Genomic DNA, 21,235 nt, shown 5'->3' with positions numbered 1-21,235 from the left:
TATGTAGGCTACTGCTTCATACAGCGTCTGTTCAAGTTATTCTACTGTTTAAGTTTATCAACATAAGCTACTATCAATGAAGTGGAGTCTACGTTTTTTGAATCAGTTTTAATTTGATAAACATGACAATATAACATCGCAACGACATGAAATGAGTGTTTATAAAAAATTGATTTGTGAGCTTTAGAGGAACTAAAGGTGTTCGAATAAACACGAAACACGCGTGATTGTTGTCATGCGATGAATCCGGCCAATCGTGGAACAGCTGTGTCGTCATCAGCCTCGTGCAGCCGCTCTTGAGAAGCTGCGCTCGCTGAGTTCTCCGGCTACTCTCGAATCGCTCTCGCGGTACTTTGATGGCACACGTCACAGTCACGTGGCGTCGGCGCAGTATCAAGTCGGACAAAATTTCTAACCGGCATGCACTGCTTCAAGTCAGCCGCCGATCGGTCTGCGCAGAGCTGCATGAAGTCGAACAAGCCTTTTGTCTTACTTGATACAGCGCCGATGCCACGTGACTGTGACGTGTGCCATCAAAGTACCGCGAGAGCGATTCGAGAGTAGCCGGAGAACTCAGCCAGCGCAGCTTCTCAAGAGCGGCTGCACAAGCTCTGATGACGACACAGCTGTTCCACGATTGGCCGGATTCACCGCATGACAACGATCACGTGTGTTTCATGTTTATTCAAATCAGTTTTTTATAACAGTAAACACTCGTTTCATGCAGTTGCGATGTTATATTGTGTCATGTTTATCAAATTAAAACTGATTAAAAAAACATAGACTCCACTTCATTGATAGTAGCTTATGTTGAACTTTATTCTTGTTCAAACAGACACTGTATGAAGCAGTACATAAAGTATTGAATGTAAATGTCTCTGAAACATCTGTGTATTATTTGGCAAATATTGCATTTATTTCACTTCAGCTGTGGTAAAGTATGCAAACACCACGTGAGCGGTCACTACGGGAACCAGAAAGTGTCCGACGTCACGTCTCCGTTTGCAGCTCCTCTGCAAAACATAGCAACCTCCAGGAAATAATCCATTCTCTGTTCATTTACAGTACAGTGCAGTATGTAGTCTGCTTTTACACTTTTACCGTTATGACTTCCACATTTGTTGTAGGAGGAATGCCTGAAGGTGTTATGTTATACATATATAATTAAATACAAATACGTTTTAGATTTTTTATTTTCAATGCATTCAAGTTAATTTGACATGCAAACTATAGAATATGACTACAAGTACTGCTATAACTTCATCTCAAGACTAAATTGTTATGTTAACATAATTAATACCCACAGTGTCTAAAATATTTAAAGTCATTAAAGTTTTTTTTTTAAACTGAGAAATGGCTGTGAGATATCCCTACTCTCTCATTGAACACTGGAACTTTGGGCCAGCTCACTCTTCAGCAGACATTTTCAGAAGATTCTCCTTATCAATCCTGAAAAGTCGCCATCCTTCCTGCAGCGAGAGGTCGAAAGCCCCACGTCGCTTGTAAAAGTCGATGGATGCCTTGTTGGACTCAGCCACGATAAAATGCATGCTGCTGCAACGATTCTTCACCGCTGTCTGTAGGAGGAAACAACTCTTTATGGAAGCATCTAGACGTGTAATGCATGAAAACAATCACCATAAAGACAACAACATTTTTACATAATCTGTGGTCTATTTTAAGTTTGAAACTACTTGCTTATACTATTTTGTTTCAGCAATTACAGAGTTTTGTATCAAAAAATGTTTTGTATGGATTAGTGTCTTTAATGATACAAACCATGTGTGCAATAGATGAAAACGGGTAACTTACATCACTGAGGGTTTTCAGGATTTCAGACCCAATTCCAAAACCTGTGAAGTATGAAATTAGTCAGGGGGATTGAGAAAATGCCTGCAGTTTCATAAGATACACCCTTAATAACACACCCTTACCTCTGTACTCTCTCATTACATAAAAATTTTCAAGGTACAGCAGTTTGCCAATCCAAGGATCATAGGTGAAGTAGTACATGGCATATCCAATCACAGAATAACCTATAAGTGTGAACACTTATTGCATTACTTGTGCATGAATGTGCTTTGTGTATGAATGTTAAATGTAACGCCTTTTTAGGACGTAACTTCTGATAAAACATTTCACATTCAAATGTAGAACAGACATCTCAGCTATTCAACAGTTCATTAAAGATCATCTTGGTGTTTTACCCTCGACTTTCTGGTGCTCGGCTGCCACGTCTGCGACCATGCAGTGGTAAAACGGGTGATCTCCGAATCCATCCTCGAGCAGATCTAAAAAACAAAACTTGTCACTGCGGGCAAACTATTGATGAGATTTCACATTTGACATATAGAGTCGTCTCACCTTTCTCAGTTAATATAACTTGGTCTTCCATTTCTTCATACTTGGCGAGTTCCTGCAGAAGGTAAGAAAAAATGCTTCCTGAACTATGTTGTACATCAAGTTCTGTAGGTGATTGGCCCCAGGCCTAGCTTGGTTTAAAGCAGGGTCATATTTGGATAATTCATCAATGTCATGAAACTGATTTGAAACTATTTCACATTAATATAACAATCAGAATAGATGTGATGGTAACTTGTAATATGATTTTGTGCAACAGAACACCAAATAAACGTATTCTAAAGCATATGTATGCACTTTTTAAAAGTTTTCGACAGCATAATTCTTACATATCTTATTTTAAAATATCCATATGTATAAACCAGTGTGAAGTCTACCTTTATCAGTCGCAATATGTCAGGCACGTCTTTGGGCTCCGCTTTACGCAAATTAAAATTGGCCATTTCCTTCTTTTGCTCTTTTTCCCTTTTCTCACTAGTCCTCTATATGTGAAGTGAAGCAAAAAGTGTTTCTTCATTCGCTTCCCAGAATATTACCCTCCGCTAAGTTCGAGCTTCTCATGTAAGGGACTCGCATGCAGCAGCTGAACCGGCTGTTTAAGGTCCACGCCCACTTCATCCAACGCTCTTGATGTTCTTAAACCTTCCTGTTACGACTCCGAGTGTGTGGACAATTCAGTGCGTGGAGTGAAACTGAACAAATCATTCAAACTGATTTGCGAACCAATTTATACAGATCTGCCAACTTGTTTGATGAAGTCTTTGAACAGAATCAACTCAAAAGAGTGATTTATTTGTGAATTGAGCATCGCTCATGCCCCAGAAAAAAAAAGATTCAGCGCGCTTGGAATAAACGTTAACACGTAGTTGTTTTTTAAAATAAACTTGTCTTTATTAAAATAAAGTAACGAGAGGAACGTCGCCCAACGCAACGAAGTAAAAGTACAGTACGTGTTTTCATTAGAAATGTACTCGAATTAATACCTACATTTAAATCTACTCAGTAAAAACTTTCCACAAAAATACTCAAACGAAGTAAATGTAGGCTTACTTCGTTACTAGTTACTACCCTCCTCTGCATCATGAGCCCCCCATTGGGAAACCCTGCTTTAATAAACTAATAATTGTCACATGACACTTTATCATTTGAAAATGAGCTTATTGCTCAAAAATGTCAAGGCTTTTAAGAAAATGTTGATGGGGCAAAGGCTTTCAGTTAAGTAATCTGTCAGCAATTTTCTTAGTGGTTTTGTTGATAATGATGGTGTCCATGTGCCAATACATCCACTTCACCTTTTAAATATCAAGCATGACTGCCCCTCTTTAATATTTCTGCCATTCGATGATCCTCTATGTAAATGTATTTAGTTCATGATTAGTCCAGTGGGACTATCTGTTTGTCTGACTAAAGGAAGACGGGGGATTGTTCAAGAAACCAGTGATTTTTGCAATTCAGTGACACTATGGCACATAAATTATACACTTCATATTTAAGACACTTTAACAAAATGATAGAGATTACTTTGTTGGTGCACTTGTGAAAAAGACATGAAATAGAACAGGAAATACACAAAGGTGTCGCCTCTCTTGAAAAATATATTTAAGTAGAAGCCATATATCAGAGAGTCTCTAAAGCGGCCAGGAACATTAATCAGACGCCAAAAATAGAGAAGCGTACAATAGTGTGTATGGCTTCTTTACACCCAACGGAGTGAGAAAGAGCTCTCTCCCAAACTCTGGATCTGTTCCAAAACTAGTAGGCTACGCTGGCTCGCTGTCTACTGCCTACATAGCAGACTAACTTTGAAAAAACAATTTAAGTGACCAATTAGAACACTCTACATTGGCAGAAACCTCTTGTGTCATACAAATACCATTACTCACGTTCAATAGAGTTTGCCATTAGCTCGTTGCTAAGCCAAAAACAATACTTTAACCTTGCATTAACATATCTCGATCACACACATACTCAGTGTTGGTGAAGCTACATGCTAATCCAACGCTATCTCACGACCAATTCGTACGAATTTGTACAATTTGTCTAAACCCCAGTGATGGGTAGGTTTAGGGGCGGGGTCAGGGGTAGGTCATTCGTACGAATTTATATGAATTGGGCAACTCGTAAAATATGTACGATTTAGCGAATTCGAATTCTTACGAATCTTACGAATTCTTACGAGTGAGGTCATATAAATTTGTACGAATTAGCCACCTCGTAAAATACGTACGAATTGGCCTGAGATTGTGTTGGCTAATCATAATTTGAAGTAGTTGAACAATCTACTGCGTTGTATTAATTAGCTATAATACAAGCTACAAACAAAAAGTAACTATATTGAAAATACTTGAGGGGTCTATACATTTTGATAATTCAAAAATATAAATATCTAAGAATAAAATGTATCATTTAATCAGAGCTTTATTTTTGCTCATTCAAAAACAATGAGGGGTTTTGAAGAAATGTTCATGATGGCCTATCTCAAACAGGTGATAGTATTAAACTTTAACTTGTACATTTATACTTAGCCTATAGTACATGGAAATCTTTTTGTTAATATTTGAATGAATCATCTGAAAAAAAAAAAGATTCACTATAATGAATCAAACTCACTACTTGATAAAGTATCTTGTTACTGGAAAAGTGTGCGTTAAGGGCACTGATCTTTGGCATTTTTCTTACTTCCTGTCACTTGCACACACTCTTAAATGGCCTTAAAGTCAGCATGAAACGGAAGTTCCAATAGTCTTTGCTTCCCTATTATGACGTATATTCGATTGAGGCGGCTTCTGGAACAAGAAAAAAATGTAGGACAGGAATTGATTTTGTCCATTTGGGAATTGATTGGATGGTTGGATGGCTGTGGTTTGCTTTTGGTTGATCATGTGAGTGACAGGTTTTTCTGCCCTTGCACCAGGAAAAACATCATCGGAGAAGAGATGTTGCTGCAAGAGGGAAAGGAAGTTATTTGATTAAAGATTATTTGGGAACATGAATAGGCCCACACATTGCTGCCTGAGAATTTGGTCAACTTTAGGTATCTTTATGAGCGTAATTATTCTGTCTACCTTTTGGAACAACCTTCGCATCAGGAGAGCGGCTATGATGCCTTAAAATTCTGCCTACATAGGGAGCTGTCAGACAAAACTGTTTAGAGACTCTGTGGGGAGTGAATACTTTGAGAAAAGCTGCTTTAGTCTAGAAATATGCAGCAGCATTGTTGTCGTTAGAAAATTGGTTTTATTTGTAGTGACACCTTAATGTTTGACTGTTCAAGAAAAAATCCGAAGGCAAGATTTGCCTCAGTTGGGACTGTTTGAGGTATTGGAGAAGAAGTGAGTTTAAAAACCGACATGGCAAGCTTGAGTGGCCTTAACAAAAGGCAAATCAATTCCTCAATAGGCCATTAGAGGATGATAAGCCCTGTCTCAATTGTGTAATTTAAGTGAATACAAACTTGTTTAGCTGTCACCTGCCAGGCCAGCTGTGCCTGATTCCTAAACCTGATTAACGGCGGGAAATTAGCTAATCAAGGTGTCAGTGTTGCCTTATCTCTCCAACTGTCTTCACTTCAGCAGATAGTCAAGAATTAGCTCTTGAGCTCAAACTGGGTTTGATCTCCTCTCATTACTTGCATCTGCAGAGAGAGATGTCGTGCGGCTAGTGATTTTATGCCATCTTATTAGCTTGTTGTGCACTCAGACCATATATATCAAAGATACGTTATGCCCCATGAGCGTTTCCCTTTTTTCCCCTACAGTTGATCTCAGAGTTCAATAACATCCTAGAGATTATCTGAGGTCCCAATGTCAACAAAACAGTCCTTATACAGTACCAGTCAAAAGTTTGGAAACATTACTATTTTTAATGTTTTTGAAAGAAGTCTCTTATGCTCATCAAGCCTGCAGTTAAAAAAAAAAAAAAACAGTAATATTATGTAATATTATTACAATTTAAAATAATGGTTCTCTTATTTAATATACTTTAAAATGTAATTTATTTTTGTGATGCAAAGCTGAATTTTCATCAGCAAGTACTCCAGTCTTTGGTGTCTTATGATCCTTCAGAAATCATTCTAATATGCTGATTTATGATCAATGTTGGAAACAGTTGTGCTGCTTAATATATTTTTTATAACCTGAGATACTATTTTCAGGATTATTTGATGAATAAAAAGTTAAAAAGAACTGTATTTATTTAGAATAGAAATCTTTTGTAACAATATACACTACCGTTCAAAGGTTTGGGAACAATAACTATTTTTTTTTTAAAGAAATTAGTACTTTAATTCAACAAGGATGCGTTAAATTGATAAAAGGTGATGGTAACGATTTATATTGTTAGAAATGTTTTTATTTTGAATAAATGCTGTTTTTATGAATAAATGCTGTTAACGTTTTACTCATCAATGAATCCTGAAAAAAGTATTCCAAAAAATATATTAAACAGCACAACTGTTTCCATCATTGATAATAACTGAGTATCAAATCATCATATTAGAATGATTTCTGAAGGATCATAAGACACCAAAGACTGGAGTACTTGCTGATGAAAATTCAGCTTTGCATCACAGAAATAAATTACATTTTAAAATATATTAAAAAAGAGAACCATTATTTTAAATTGTAATAATATTTCATAATATTACTGGTTTTTTTTGTTGTTTTTTTTAACTGCAGTCTTGATGAGCATAAGAGACTTCTTTCAAAAACATTAAAAATAGTAATGTTTCCAAACTTTTGACTGGTACTGTAAGATTTTAATAGCTATTATTTGCTATGCTAATGTAATTTCTGTCTGCTAAGGTGGCTAGTTAGAATGATCCTGAGCCTCCTGCTGGTAGATGGTGTAGTTACATCATCTGAAACCCCAAAAAATCTTTCTCTATTCTCTATTTGCTAGTGAAGGCTTTGGGAGATGAATGGAAATGCTATAGCTTTCTCTTTCCTCATGGGGACACGCATTAAAGGAACTGGGGCGCTCTAATTTAGATAGCAATGTTGGGGAATGACTGAAATTTCTACATCACCTTTAACGGATAAAGAATGATTATGTAAATGATCTGCTTTTAGGATTAAAGTTTACAGCTCCTATTTTTTCCCACGTTAACAGTCACTGCACAGTAACGAAACACAGAGTCCATTCAAACACCATTAGTCATGTTGTGCAAAAGAACGTGTAGATCAAAACCCTCTGTGTTTTAAAATGACTCCATCTTCCAGTTGCTTTCTTGTTGTGAGGAAAATGAGCTTGCTAAAATTTTGATTTGCAAAGATAAGACAGGAAAAAAAATGTGTAGAGATGAAAGTGAACATATGCTCTCGGTCCACGTTAGAGCTAGAAGATGGACACTCACAACATTCGCAAAAAGACAGCTTGTTGTTTTATGTTGGATTTATTCGTTGGATCCCTAATTCATTTCTGTGCAGTTCACAGTGAAAGCTACTATATACTCTCAAGCTCAGTTTTCTAATATTTGTGCTGGAGAAGTACAGCACATCATCTGATTGTTGTATTATGCATCAGTACGCATTATTTCCAGGGGCACGGTGCTCATTAAAATCACTTTTTATTGCTTTTACAATAAGCTTTGTTGAGCTGGAAAAAAATCCTTTTTTTTATGGTTGAATCTTCCTTTTTAGCCAGCCTCATTTTCTTATGTTTATCTTGTATCTCGAGAGAACCGAAATTACGTAAATGTTTCAAAAAGCTGTAAGATTTCTTTTGAAAGTTCAAACGAGACAAAAAAAAAAAAAAAAAAAATCATGTTTATAATGATTCTTGGGTTTAGGCCTACCTAGTATAAAGGTCTTATTTGAAGCTGTACCTCACCAATCACAGCAACAACTACTGTAAATTTGTTGTTGGCGGTTGCCAAGGTGTTGTTATGCAGTTGTGTAATTTTTCAATGTAAAACTAATTATCCAGTTGCAGACAGGAGTGTTTAGTTAGGAAGCATCAGGCCTAAAAGGTGATTTATACTTTGCAGTTGTGATTTTGTTTTCTGCAAGTGTTTTCTTCTTTATTCTAAACTATTTGAAAAGGTACTTATTTTTGCAATCCTATTTGATGACAGAAATTACACACTTCACCTTTAAAAAAAAAACTTTCCATAAGGTTTTCTAAATGCACCTTTTCAAATTAAGAGTCCCACAAACTCTTATGGCAATTCATAACTATTTTGACAAATCTGTGGCGATTGTGAATTTGTATGCATTTGTATGATATAATTCTTATGAATTTTTCCAATCTCATTGGTATGTTTTTGTACGATCTGAGTGAATATGCTAATTAGCCCCACCTCCACTCACGCCAGCTCAGAGATGCACTCGGCCAACTTACTGTTGTAAACGCTGCACAATGGTATCGCTCTTTACAACGTCAGACACGTAACGTAATTAATGTGATTAGCCATTTGCTTGACTAGGTTATCAAACAGCTAATAATGTGTTGCTAATGTTACACAAACAATGTTCCCGTTCACCATCTCGCTTTGAAGATCTCAGAACATCAATGGAGAAAGGCATATAGTTCATCATAACATCGTAATATCATACACCCGCTATATTGCTAAATCTAATCGATTTTTCATATCAACAAAAATATACCAGGATAACCTGGCTTCTCTTTAGATTCCCCTGCTAGTTTGCTAATGATATGCTAAATCCCATTGGCGCATTGACATGATTGGTTACAATGTAGTTTGTGACGTCAGAAACACCAGCGATTTTGCGTTTTTGAGACTGTCTTTTGGTTTACTGCAGTTTTAAACCGAAAATATTTAGCAATGGTGTTGACTTATGCATTTGCATATGGTTTGTCTTAAAGCATATTAAAAAAAACACCACGTAGACATACACAACATTAAAAACTTGATTTTCACCACAGGGGGTGTTTAATATAACTCTGATTGTTTTCAGCTGAAATAAGAAAGTCATATACACCTAGGATGCTTTGAGGGTGAGTAAATAATGGGAGTAAACTTGAGCAAATTTTTGGGTGAACTATTCCTTTAAAAACATAATGATGTGTATAATCATTTGTGACCTGTGTGGCAAAATGAGTCAGAATGCACACGAGCTAATTACGAGCTACAGGAAAAATGTAAATTTTGGTAGAATATGATTTTTTTACAAAAATGAGTTCATTGAGCCCTTGTCTAGCGATCCCAATGCTCCAAACAGCAATTAAACATCTAAAAGTATCTTTATTTATACGTTTTCTAAGAGGAGTACCTTTCCTTTGCCCATGAAAAATGCATTGTTTTTCTCTGCTTCTTCTTGACGACTGGTGACTCAGCACAAGTTTGGTATCGTTTTTAGAGAGCAGCATTCCAACATTTTGAATATTCATAGCGAATTCTCGATGGCATGAGTCTGAACAAATGAAATGTAATTTTCAAACTCATGCTAAATATCTGTCTTGGCGAGTATTTACACAAACATTATCTGTTATATCTTAAGTGAACATTTGGTTAGCTGTTGAGGAAAAACATTTGATGTGATAATTATATTAGATCTGTGCGGTACAGTTGGTCTTTATATAGGCTGTCAGTTTCATTAATGTTAATCAAACAACTGTGGTATCATGGGAAAAAAAGTTGAATATATATATATATTTCCCTATAGATATTTGGTTTTGACTTGGTGTTTGCCAAATTTGGTGTTATTACCAGGGATTTTAAGGTATGGTTGCTAGGCGATTTTGTTTTGGAACCTTCAGAAAACTTTTTTCTCAAAATTTACTTTGCTGACTTTATTGACTTCAAACAGGTGTAGCTCAGTCATTTTTTATGTCTGATTCCAACAAATAATATATCATTTTCTATTTCATGGCAACTTTACCAAGCCACTTGATTTGAGGTAGGCCTATCATCAAACCATTTAGTGCACATTTAATGTTCTTAAGCACCACTAATATAATATAAATTAACATAGGCCGACTGATTTTGAAGTTGTTCCTTTTTTGGCCTACAATTAAAAGCAAATCTAGCTGTCAGTGATTCTTTCACCCAGCAACTGTGTGCTAGCCATTTACGGAAACATGATAAACACAACCTCTCATCCCCATCAGTTAAATACTGCTCTTGACCAGATGTTCACTGCAGATGTTTTGCATTCGGTCCTGCGGCGAGACTCAAACTGACAACTTGGATTAGTGATGGACACACGAGCGAGGGGTTTCCCTGTCATTTGTGATGCAGATAGAGGGCTAGCGACCGCGTCTCACATCCCTCATCCCTCGCTTCCACCCTCACAGACACACAGCAGCAGGCGGATTCCATTAAATAAGTCCGACTTCATAAAGCTGACAGACTTGCTCTGCAAAACGTTTCGACAGCACAAGCACATTAGGGGAGTTCCAGGTTGTGCCGATGGGACGCAGGATTAATCACAGGCAGCGCCGTGAGCAAGCGCATGAGTATTCTTTAATACATCAGATGCTTCCCACTAAAAGTGTCGGTTTGATTTAGAGATAGTAAATATGATTTGTTCGGATGTGTTGGCGGAAAGCGGGGAGTCGCACATTTCGTTTGAGAAGAGGCCGGATATTATGATAAATGATTCAGAGACAGTACAAGCATAGGAGACTGGAGTGGTGTACTTGCAGTGTTCCAGAAAAACAGTAAAAAATAACTGCACCACTGCTTTTATTTCGGTATAGTCACAGAAGTATTTGTCTTTAGCTCCATCCAGACTCGTTTTCCCTGAGGAGGTTAGTTAAAGTCGTACTTTGTTTTCTTCTATATTGCTAAAAAAAACTATGGAGCAAAAGTCATAGTTGGCAATCCTAATGTAATGTACATTAGTCTCTCTCTCTCTCTCTCTCTCTCTCTCACTCTCTCTCATTGTTTTTTAAATATATTATAATATAATATAATAATTACTTTTTGGTCGCACTTTACATGTATCCCTCCTCAATAGCAGCAATGTAAGTGTTTTTCAATAGAACAATATAATTGTACATTTTGTTTACACATTGTGACCTTTTTTCCAATTTGATTAGTATTATTTGTTATTATCTTGAAAACTCTGGAAAACTTTTGATTCTGATTCTCTCATTATCTACAAGCAAACTATAGACATAATTTAAACTCAAACAATTAATGAATATTTCTTTTTTTTTTTTTTTTTTTTTTTGGTCATGTACAGGCTGATGTACGGATTTTTCTGTTTTAGACGCCTTAAAATCACATACTCTATGTAAGTCTTGTTGATTTCAGGTTTTATTATAACTCTTGTAATTCAGCATGACCTTCCCTGACCTCCAGACAACAGACACTGCCACTTTTGTTGCCTAATAATTACATCCCAACGTTATGCCAATCACTCAGATATTGTTTAGAAAACTTGATATCTTGATCTGTGATTAAAATCCAGTGACACATTCAGGTTGTCTTTCCTTTTTTTCATTTTTGGTTCCATATTCGCAGATAACACACTTCAGCCGTCTCTCTCCGGAGGTGAAATGATGTTGCTGTGGCACTTTAATTAAGACATGGAGACATCCCTTGGAGACATGTGATTAAGTGACAAACTATAATCACTTCCTGATTACCCTCATCTTTCCTCCTCTTGTGTTCTTTTTTTGTGTTATTTTGCAGTTTTTGTCACAGCTCATTAGAAACGCCACAAAATTAGCATGCTGCCACACAATGGCCACCATTGTAAATAATCACAAATTAATGTGCTGTCGCGTGTAAGTCACTGTCATTTGTTTCCACCCTCCTGGTAATGAGTATGCATTTTCACATTCAGTTTGCTGGTGACTTTCCCTGCAGGGATGTTCTGCTGTATCGTCAGGGGGTAAAATACATAACTTAGGCTTATCTGTTCCAGTCATAACAGGGCATGTGCTTGTGTCAACCCGAAATGGGAAGTCAGATTCGATAATGGTTCGCTGACATGTAAAACTGAGTTCCTGGCAGAATTTTCCAGGGATTCATCAATTTCGGACTATCTTTCCAACATGGGCATCAACATCCCTCTTACTGTTTAGTCTTCCATTGCCAATGCTAACTTTAGCTGTTAGCATGAAGTCTTGGGCAACGTAGCAGCTTCTCTGGCCAAGAACTAACTGAAAAAGAGGTGGTCTGGAATCAATAATACTGCGCTGATAGACCAGCATGTAAAAACATGCAGTTTCTGCAAGAGTTTGTACAGGCCAAAGAGTTAAGTATTAGCTAGTTAGCATCTGCTGGTATGTCGTAACTGTAGCAATAAACATCTTTCTCCATTGGCAGCCATTAGATTTTTTATATTTTGACATTTTGACAACTGTTATCGCTAACTATTTGCTATTTTAGGCACTAAACTCAACCCCACTGCAAATAGTGATAGATGCTATGTACGCTAAGTGAAAATAGCAGTATTTTCTTTGCACTAAGTATAAATAGCCTAGTAGTTAAATGCTATTTACATGGTGCACCTATGAATATTGTAGTATTATAAACCAGTGTGTAATAATAACAACATAAAATGGATGCTGCCTTATTGGGACATTACTTGTCCCTAAAGCCCCATACACCTAACCCTACCCATTAAAACACTTTATTCTCACTATTAAATGCGCGTTTGGCACTTTATTCAAACTATATACTTGTCGAATATTTTCTTAATTTTATATAAGATAAATGCTACTCTGAGCTGATATGCTACAGTAAAAGGGAAAAATTAGTTCAGAAAAAGACAGAAACCTGTCCTACCCTCAATGCCACTGATCCTGTTATCAGCAGAATATCTTGTGCAATTTTGTCTGGCTCAATCAGACAATGGGCAGAGTTAGTATAAATAGCATGTGCCAACAAGGTGGGCTATTTTCACTTAATGTAAATATACACTCCGATGATTTTTTTTCTTTTTAGTGCTGTTTGTTGCAACTTGATGTAGTTCCTGAAGCAAAACCAAATGAGAACCACTTGTGATAACTGGTCAAAATTATGGTCAGAATTTAATAAGTTGAGAAGTCTTTTGTAAAGTTTAATAACTATTTCCTGTTTCACATACTGTATATGCATAACTCTGCGAACAAACTGATTTATCTAAAGAATATCTTTGCTTGCAAAAAACAATCTCAAAGTCAAACTGTTGAATATCTTTCAAAAGATTCAATCACATTCATTCCTTTGGCAGTTTGAACCTTTCAGCTTTCAGTGAATTCAAAGTATGCATTTTATCCTGCTATTTGATTCCTGGAAATTAAACAGACTTGGCTTAGTTAGTTCAGCTATGAAACATTCAACAAAAACCACACAAACACTGCAAATTGCAAAGTGAAATTAAACAATTTGGAGAAGTTACACCTTTGTTCTGCTATATAAAGAACTGTTGTGCTCATGAGGACTGAGGCTCGAGTCTGACCTGGGTTGTCGGTCATAAAAAAATGAGTCATCATTTCCAGTTTGACCCATGCACTTAATTTGTGAACATGACAGTTAGGAATTATCGCTTTGACAGGGTAATGAGCCAATCATAGCATAATGGGAAAAAAACATTTGCATAATCATTTTAGTGAATATTGCACTAAAACATGCAAATAAACCAGCCATGCAGTACTTTTATTCGTATTCCAAATAATTTACCCAGTGTAGCTATCTATGTCACTTGGAGGACTGAAATCAGATCACCTCTTACCTGAGAAATTTGTAATATCTCAGAAGGATAATACAGTATTTATCTTCATAAATTCACAACAGTAGTAGCCACATTCACTACTGAACCTTTCTCTCGGCTAAAAGATTTAATGACAAAAGCATTAGCACAGCTGAAATTTCCCCAACAATTGTATTTTCCAAACCTTTTTCAATAACCCCATTCTGCAGGAAGGTGCAGCCCGAGCTTGTCTGTCTTCATTGATCTGGCAGTGGACTGCACAATAGGCGCATTGAGTGCGATGCTTGAGTACAACAGCCACTAATACTGCATACAAACATCAACACTCCAACCCACTCGGGCTCTCCACATGGCACCTTCATCCTCTCCAGCCCTCAGGGCAAAATCAATGGTTTTAGTTGGCTGTGCTGACGGAGGAAAGAGAGATAAACACTGGAGTTAAACTGCTGTTCGACAACATCACGCCACTGGGCTCTTTTCTTTTGTGGAGATGTGTGTACTTAAGATTATGATAGGAATATAGTGGGATTGGAGAGCTTGAGTGTGTGGATAGCTACAGAATTTGCAGGTTACATCAATACGCCATAGATGGCGACCAGTTACTGAGTTTCTGAGTCGTTCATTCAAACGAATCGTTCAAAAAACACAGATTCATTCTGTCTTTACAAGGATCATTGACCTTCGCTGCGTCCGACCACTACTTCTCATACTATATTGTAGGCGAAAAACAATATGTAAGCCGAGTAGTGTGTCCAATTTCATAGTATTCATAAAACATTATAGGCAAAGAGTTCCCGGATGACTTACTACTTCTGGCAAGATTTTAAAGTGCACATTCAATGAACATTTTACTATCCTGTGAGGCCACCAGAGAGGATTTGTGATTGGAGGTGAAGCGACACAACTGACGCCGTAGGTCACATGCCAATGAAAACATGGCGGATGTAGCTAGTACGTCTAAATTTCATTCATGCTACACACATTTTTTCTTTATAGGACACACTTTTTTAACTCTTTCCCCGCCATTGACAGAATTTTCTGTAATTTATGAGACAACGCTTCCCCGCCACTGACGGAATTTTCCGGCAATCCAAGTTTTCACTGTTATATGGTAGGGAGCGCTATTACGAATCTTCTGAAAGAGTACAGAACCTCCAGATCAAAACATGAACATAAAAGAAGCAGAAACAAGCAATAAAAGCATTGCTTATGCATGTTGTAGTCTTTTTCTCAGCCTTTCTCATCTTTTTTTTTGTTCAAAATACTGTTTTTTTTTATTTTATTTTATTAAACTTACCCACAATCAAGTGTTGATTAGAAAAGAGAATAAGAACTAGAATAAAACAAGTAAACCCACCCAACACTGGTTATCATATATTTTTTCATGTACAAATATTTCATCTGACTCGTGGAAGTCCAGAACATGACAGCATGAAGAGACTATAGCCTATAATAGTAATTCCACACAGAACAAACTCAGGTAAAGGCAGGTATAGGCAAAGTAATACATTCATGTAACACTGACAATACCAGACAAATGAGGAATCAAACACAGGAACTTAATACACAGATGAACGCAGCTGAACAGGATAATCAGAAACCATAGCAACACATCAGACACGCACACATGAACATAAGGACAGAAAACCAAACTAAACTGAATATAATTGTGACAATTTAGTTGTTTCTGCTTATAGATGATTTATTTTTATTTACCTTTGTTTTACATCGAAATTAATTCATCCAATCAATTCCCAAAGTACTAAATTAAGTTTTGGCATACATTTTTTCACACTGAAATACATTACATTAGGATTGCCAACATTTCATGTTGACTTTAATAATCTTCTTTATATTCTAAACAGGATTTTGATTTAAAGTCTAGTCACATTTACTAAGTATATCCTCTCTACAAAGTGCTCCCATATTCAAAACATCCACTGGTCAATTTCAGTGTCTCTTTTGATCTGCATTGCATTCCTATACCCAAAGCTTTCATGTGAGCCGCCAAAGCAAACACGAAGTGAGCAATTGATGAGTGATGTTTTATTGAGAGTGTTTGGCTCTGTGATATCCTGGCCTCTGTTCCATTTCCTGTTAAGTTTCTTTTTGACCTCGTTTTCTCTCCCTCTGATACCTCACATCCATCTGTCTGTTTCTGTCAGAATCATCTCAACATGAAACAAGCGGAGCTGGCACGAAAACGCAGCGCTGCTGAGAATCTCCCTCCATTCCATCTCTTAGCCTCCCTCTTTTCCTGGCTTGTTTGACGTGTGAGAAAATGAGTTGAAGTGGCATTTTCGGTGTAAACAGCGGAGGTTTAATTTGGTCATTCTTCTGAAAGCACATTGATTGATTAAAACTGTCACTATAATTATGCAGGAAAAGTAGACAATGACACCAAAGTGTGGTCTTTTGAAGTGGTTTCCCATCGTTTGAAGAGAGACAACAGCTCTGTTCCAAAACCTAGTGAGCTGCCAGCAGCATTTAAGTCATGTTCCCTGAATCCCAGCACAAAACCTTTTCAGTAAGGTAGGCAGCATCATTATGCCATGTGGTGGTTGGACTCAAACACATAAATTGTGTTTATTGCTGGAGACTGTATTGTTAATCAAAGTACTGCTGGATGCCCTCATGTTATTGGTTGGCTGCGTAACTAACTGGCCATACCTTTTGACAATCTGATCACAAATAGAGATAAAACAATAAGATGTTCCTGCTGAAAATGATCATATTAAACCAGCCCAGTGTTATTTTAGTATCATTAATATGCTATTGTCATTTTTATTTGAATATTAAGTTGTAATATTTTTTTTGTGATTACAACAAGGACACTGTAAAATAAAGTGTTATTTAAACACATGTTTATTAAGACACAGTTTTTTTTTAAATATGTCGGTTTCGCTTCATTTTGATGGTCCCTTTAAACCATTCTGTTGACTATAAGGGTGTCCTCACACTAGGCATGGTTGTCTTGTACCGTGCCCTGGCGTGCCCATTACTCGCAAACTACAATTCCTATTCATCGAGTCCAGCTGAACTGTGCTCTGGCCCACCTCTTCCAAGCGGGCCAGGGACGGTTGAGCAAACCATGCCCGGGCGCTAGTGTGAGTACACCTTTAGTAACGTTGCACCTACATACTAACTCTTATTCAAGTGTTAGTAGAGTATTAGTAGACTGGTAGGGTTAGGGTCAGAATAAGTTGTCAATGATAATAACCCTGAACCACTGAAGTTTTTTAGACACTTTTTTAGCTGCTAGACCATCCTAAACCAGCTAAGACCAGCAAGCCAGATTAGGCTCATTCATTCATTCATTCATTCATTCAGGATTCAATGATGTTGGGTTCATTCATTCACACATTTGTGCATGCATGCAAGGTTCATTCATTCATACATTCATGTATCCAGGGTTAATTCATACATACACACATTCATGCATGCATGCAGTGTTCATTCATTCATTATTTCATGCCTGCTGAGTTGATTCCATCATTCCTTCGTACATTCATGCATCCAGGGTTCATTCATTCATTCATTCATCCAGGGTTCATTCATTCATACATTTATGCAGGCTTCATTCATTCATTCATTCATTCATTCATTCATTAATGCATGCATGGTCCATTCATTTATTCATTCATTGATGCATTCATTCATACATGCAGGGTTCGTTCATTGATGCATTCATTCATACATGCAGGGTTCATTCATTCATTTTATTCATTCATGTATTCATTCAGTCATTATTCATTAAAGCAGGGTTCATTCTAATTTGACAAGGAACTTTTGCCACTAGAAATAATGTTTCTATGCTTATTAGTTCCATGCTGTTTGTGTAGCAACATCAACCTCTGTTGGAATCAAAGTTTCCTGTGTGCTTTGTGTGAGGAGCTCTATTTGTGTGGCTCACTGACTTGCTCCATGTGTACAGTTCCAAATCAGTCACTTATGAGGTTCCTTGACACATAAAGCTCTCTCAGAAGGCTGCTGACAGAAGGCAGTATACAGCAAGGCATCTGATTGGGTTTTGAATCAGAGCTACTGCCTCTATAGCTGTCAGACATAAAACATGACAAAAGAACACAGGCAACCTTGTTTTTAATTATCACTTACCTTTCTTATTGTTGATACAATGTTTATAGGATCAAAATAAAAGTAATGAAAACATGTGTTTATTAAAAGTGAGAAATTTCTGGCAAGTTTTGCCAAACACCTTGTAAACTACATACCTACAATCTGTCACCCAAAGCTTCTGATGTGAAGTGGTGTGTTACATTATTTAATAGCTACCGTACATCGCACACATTAAAAAACTCCTGCTGGGGAAATCAGTCAGAGCATTTTGAAATAACAGAAAAAGCTTAAACCTGACAAAAAGTATAATTTCAAACTTAATATTCTACAGTTTTGTCACATGACCTCATCATGTTTCAGTTATCCAGTTGTCATATAAAGCTATTTAGAATTTTCAATTAAATTTTGCATAAAAAGTTTTGGCAGTTTTATCAAATTGACATCACACTGTCAATAGGTGAAACTGAGTGCATTGAATTGTGAGATATTATATTCCACCTCTCTTGTATACTGCACACACTTGAGCAAACAATTACTTTAAAAATCACCTTTTAGAAATGTAATATCTTACATTTCCCCCCAAAAAACAACAACATTCTTTAACATTCTTGTACACAGAAAAAATTAATTCATGCAAATTCCCAGATAAATAACTGAACTTCATTACAAATTCCTGTTACGTATGACCAGGAGGATATCTAATAAAACCAGGGACATTTCAGTGTTATCCAGATGTTTCGGTGTGGCGGACCAAATCCTTGCACATGGCCCAGAGGGAACGAAAAAGACATCAAACACCGCGTAACCGCTCTGTCTCAGTTCTTCTAATGCAATGATGTCCTAATCCACCACTATGACCACCTCTGTCAGAAAATACTATGAGTTCATCTGCAGAGAGCAGATAAAGAGAAACAGTCCACTTGTGACATCAAATCCAAACCAATTTTTCCTGGGAACTTTGATCTATTAAACCCACATTCAAAAAAAATTAAAAACACTTTTGGAGGAGATGAAGGTGGGGCAGATCCATCAAGAGCTCCACAATCAGCAAGAGCAAGAGTTAGAGGGCCTGGAGAGTCCATTAGTTTTTCGTATAAACCGTGCAGCAGCCTTAGATACCGGCTGATTTAAAATCGTAATACATAATGTAATAAGGACATTTCAGTGGTTTGTTATGAGGTGCAGAAATCTTGTGGCGGTAGGATTCCAGCAATATTCTAGCTCTCTATAAAGTCTTCAAGTCTCCATCTCTGGGGTGCCACTTGTAATGTTTGATGAATGGCTCTCTTCACAAGGGTAAAATTCCGTTTGCTGCCTCAAATGCTTTTCTCCCACTTTTTGTCAAAACCCCTGAGTGGAGTCCACATGATGGATGCCTTTGTCTTGTCAATGGTCATTTGCAAAAGCACTGTGCTCAAAGTCTGCTGTGCCAAAGCATCTTTCTGTCAGCGATGCCTCACACACTGCAGTGTAAAAAGTGAATATGCTGTTAAGAAACCTTTTCTGCCTCGAAACCTTTTAATGCTTTAATGTAGCATATACATTACCGGTCAAAAGTTTGTCATAAGTAATTTTTTTGTGTGTGTTAGATAAGGACTTTAAATCATGTAACTCTCAACACATTCATAGGTTCTCAAAATTGTTCATCTTGTCTGGCAAAACCCCTGTTCAGGATGATCAGTGTTCCCTGAGGAGGCCAGAAACATTTGTGTTTCATAGACATTTTATGATTTCAATTCCATCCGAATGGATCACATCTGTGTTTTTCTAGTAAAAGTTATAGACCATATTAACTCCTGTTTTTTGGCTAACTCAGGTGTCCTCTGAGAAATTTAATCTCGTCCAGATAGGAAATTTTTTTTTTTTTTTTTTTTCTTAAAAAAAATCCCATTGTGCTGCATGGCACGCACTTGTTATCGATTCAGGCTTCTTCTTTTTTTTGCCAACTTTCTGTGTAAAATAACAGCTGGTGGTAAAAGTTGTGCCAAAATCCCTGACATAAAAAGAAAATGAAATCAATAAAGAGAATCTGATCCCGGAAACTGCTCCGAATGGCTATTGTTAATTATATTAATTCCTTACTTATACGCAATGCTATAATTACATAATTAATCACATATATGCAGCACAACCTTCTATAAAACCCACATTCAGAAAATAGCACTCCCACCTTAATAAGATTCCATTCCCATTCCATTTAGTTCAGGAAATGTCAGACGTCTTTGTAACTCAAACCCCATTTATAAAACTAATCCCGCCTACTAAACATGCTGAACTTCTACTCGTCGTACAGGTGGATTCGGCAGTGCGAAATAAAACCGACAGCTCTTTTTATCCTGATGAATCCACTTGAAATTGCTCTGAAAACTGACATAACGAGTTTCTGTCAGCGGAATTCTTCTCCAGCTCCCTCTCCCTGTCTTATTACCTTGTGTGAACCCTTAGTTCTCCTTTGGTTTTATTTAATGTGTTTTCTTCCCTTTTAACTCGATTAAAAGCCTTGGCATTCATTTCACGCCGTACAAACACTGTTTACCCTCATAGGAATGGAACATCTGCTCGACTCTCCACATATAGCTTGTGGTGAAACCATCAAAAGCCTCCTTAGGATAATATAGACTTTATGAGCTTGCTCTTCACAAACCAATTGAGAGTCTTGATACATATGGGCTCAGTGACAATTGCACACTGGTGGGATGGGGTGGACTGAGATGGGGAGTTTTGGATGGGGGAAGTACAATTGAAAGGTTTGTGGCATGAGAATAATAATTATTTTCTTTGAAAAAGACCATTGATTATCGCCAGAAGACCCGTTGAAGCATTCTGAGAGAGTTCGATAAGCTGTCATGGAATAATTAAGTCAAATTAGCCTTGAATCACTGGCTGTGTCCGTTGAGGACTTTAATTTGAGAGTATTTCACGCTCTAAACACATAAACTGAAAATACAAAACCAGAAACATTTTTAGGTTATTAATGTACATTCAGCAGCAGGGTGCTTTAGTAAAATATTTAATTTTACAGCCTCATTAAGCACATTACTGCAATACTATACCTCAAGTGAGAAAAGTTTCTGTGCATTTACTAAATGGCCCTCGGTGACAGAGGGAAATGAGGTATGTGAACAGTGGCGTGAAAAGGGCACTCTATTAAGGAGCTTTCGGAGGGCATCTTTGCAGCATCTTCCAGT

At 37.0% G+C, this 21,235-nt stretch overlaps 1 protein-coding gene across 4 annotated transcripts; it reads right to left on the bottom strand.

Moving 5' to 3' along the window:
- Positions 1–796: 796 nt before the first annotated feature.
- Positions 797–14,229, bottom strand: LOC307152778 (diamine acetyltransferase 1-like). 4 transcript variants are annotated; one of them, XM_079861701.1, is made up of 6 exons: positions 2,739–2,972; positions 2,365–2,416; positions 2,208–2,291; positions 1,935–2,036; positions 1,813–1,853; positions 797–1,577 (listed from the first exon to the last, which is right to left on the bottom strand). In XM_079861701.1, exons 1-6 carry the CDS (start codon positions 2,802–2,804, stop codon positions 1,407–1,409), a joined length of 516 nt encoding a protein of 171 aa, XP_079717827.1. In that variant the 5' UTR covers positions 2,805–2,972; the 3' UTR covers positions 797–1,406. The 4 variants fall into 4 exon arrangements, with proteins under 4 accessions (XP_079717827.1, XP_079717830.1, XP_079717829.1 ...); XM_079861703.1 differs by lacking the exon at positions 2,739–2,972 and adding an exon at positions 14,155–14,229 and having other exon boundaries at positions 807–1,577; XM_079861702.1 differs by lacking the exon at positions 2,739–2,972 and adding an exon at positions 5,427–5,499 and having other exon boundaries at positions 807–1,577.
- Between the last annotated feature and the right edge of the window lie 7,006 nt (positions 14,230–21,235).

Source organism: Squalius cephalus, assembly GCF_949319135.1.
Source record: "Squalius cephalus genome assembly, chromosome: 24".
Classification (NCBI taxonomy): domain Eukaryota; kingdom Metazoa; phylum Chordata; class Actinopteri; order Cypriniformes; family Leuciscidae; genus Squalius; species Squalius cephalus.
The sequence above is the reverse complement of the archived record's forward strand: the minus strand, read 5'-3'. Positions and strand labels throughout refer to the sequence as shown.

Excerpts from the sequence above, each read along its gene's own strand:
- LOC307152778 (XM_079861701.1), bottom strand. The coding sequence starts at position 2,804 with ATGGCCAATTTTAATTTGCGTAAAGCGGAGCCCAAAGACGTGCCTGAC. Across the intron at positions 2,292-2,364 it reads AGTTATATTAACTGAGAAAG|ATCTGCTCGAGGATGGATTC; the intron begins GTGAGACGACTC and ends TTTGTTTTTTAG. Across the intron at positions 1,578-1,812 it reads TCCTGAAAACCCTCAGTGAT|ACAGCGGTGAAGAATCGTTG; the intron begins GTAAGTTACCCG and ends TTCCTCCTACAG.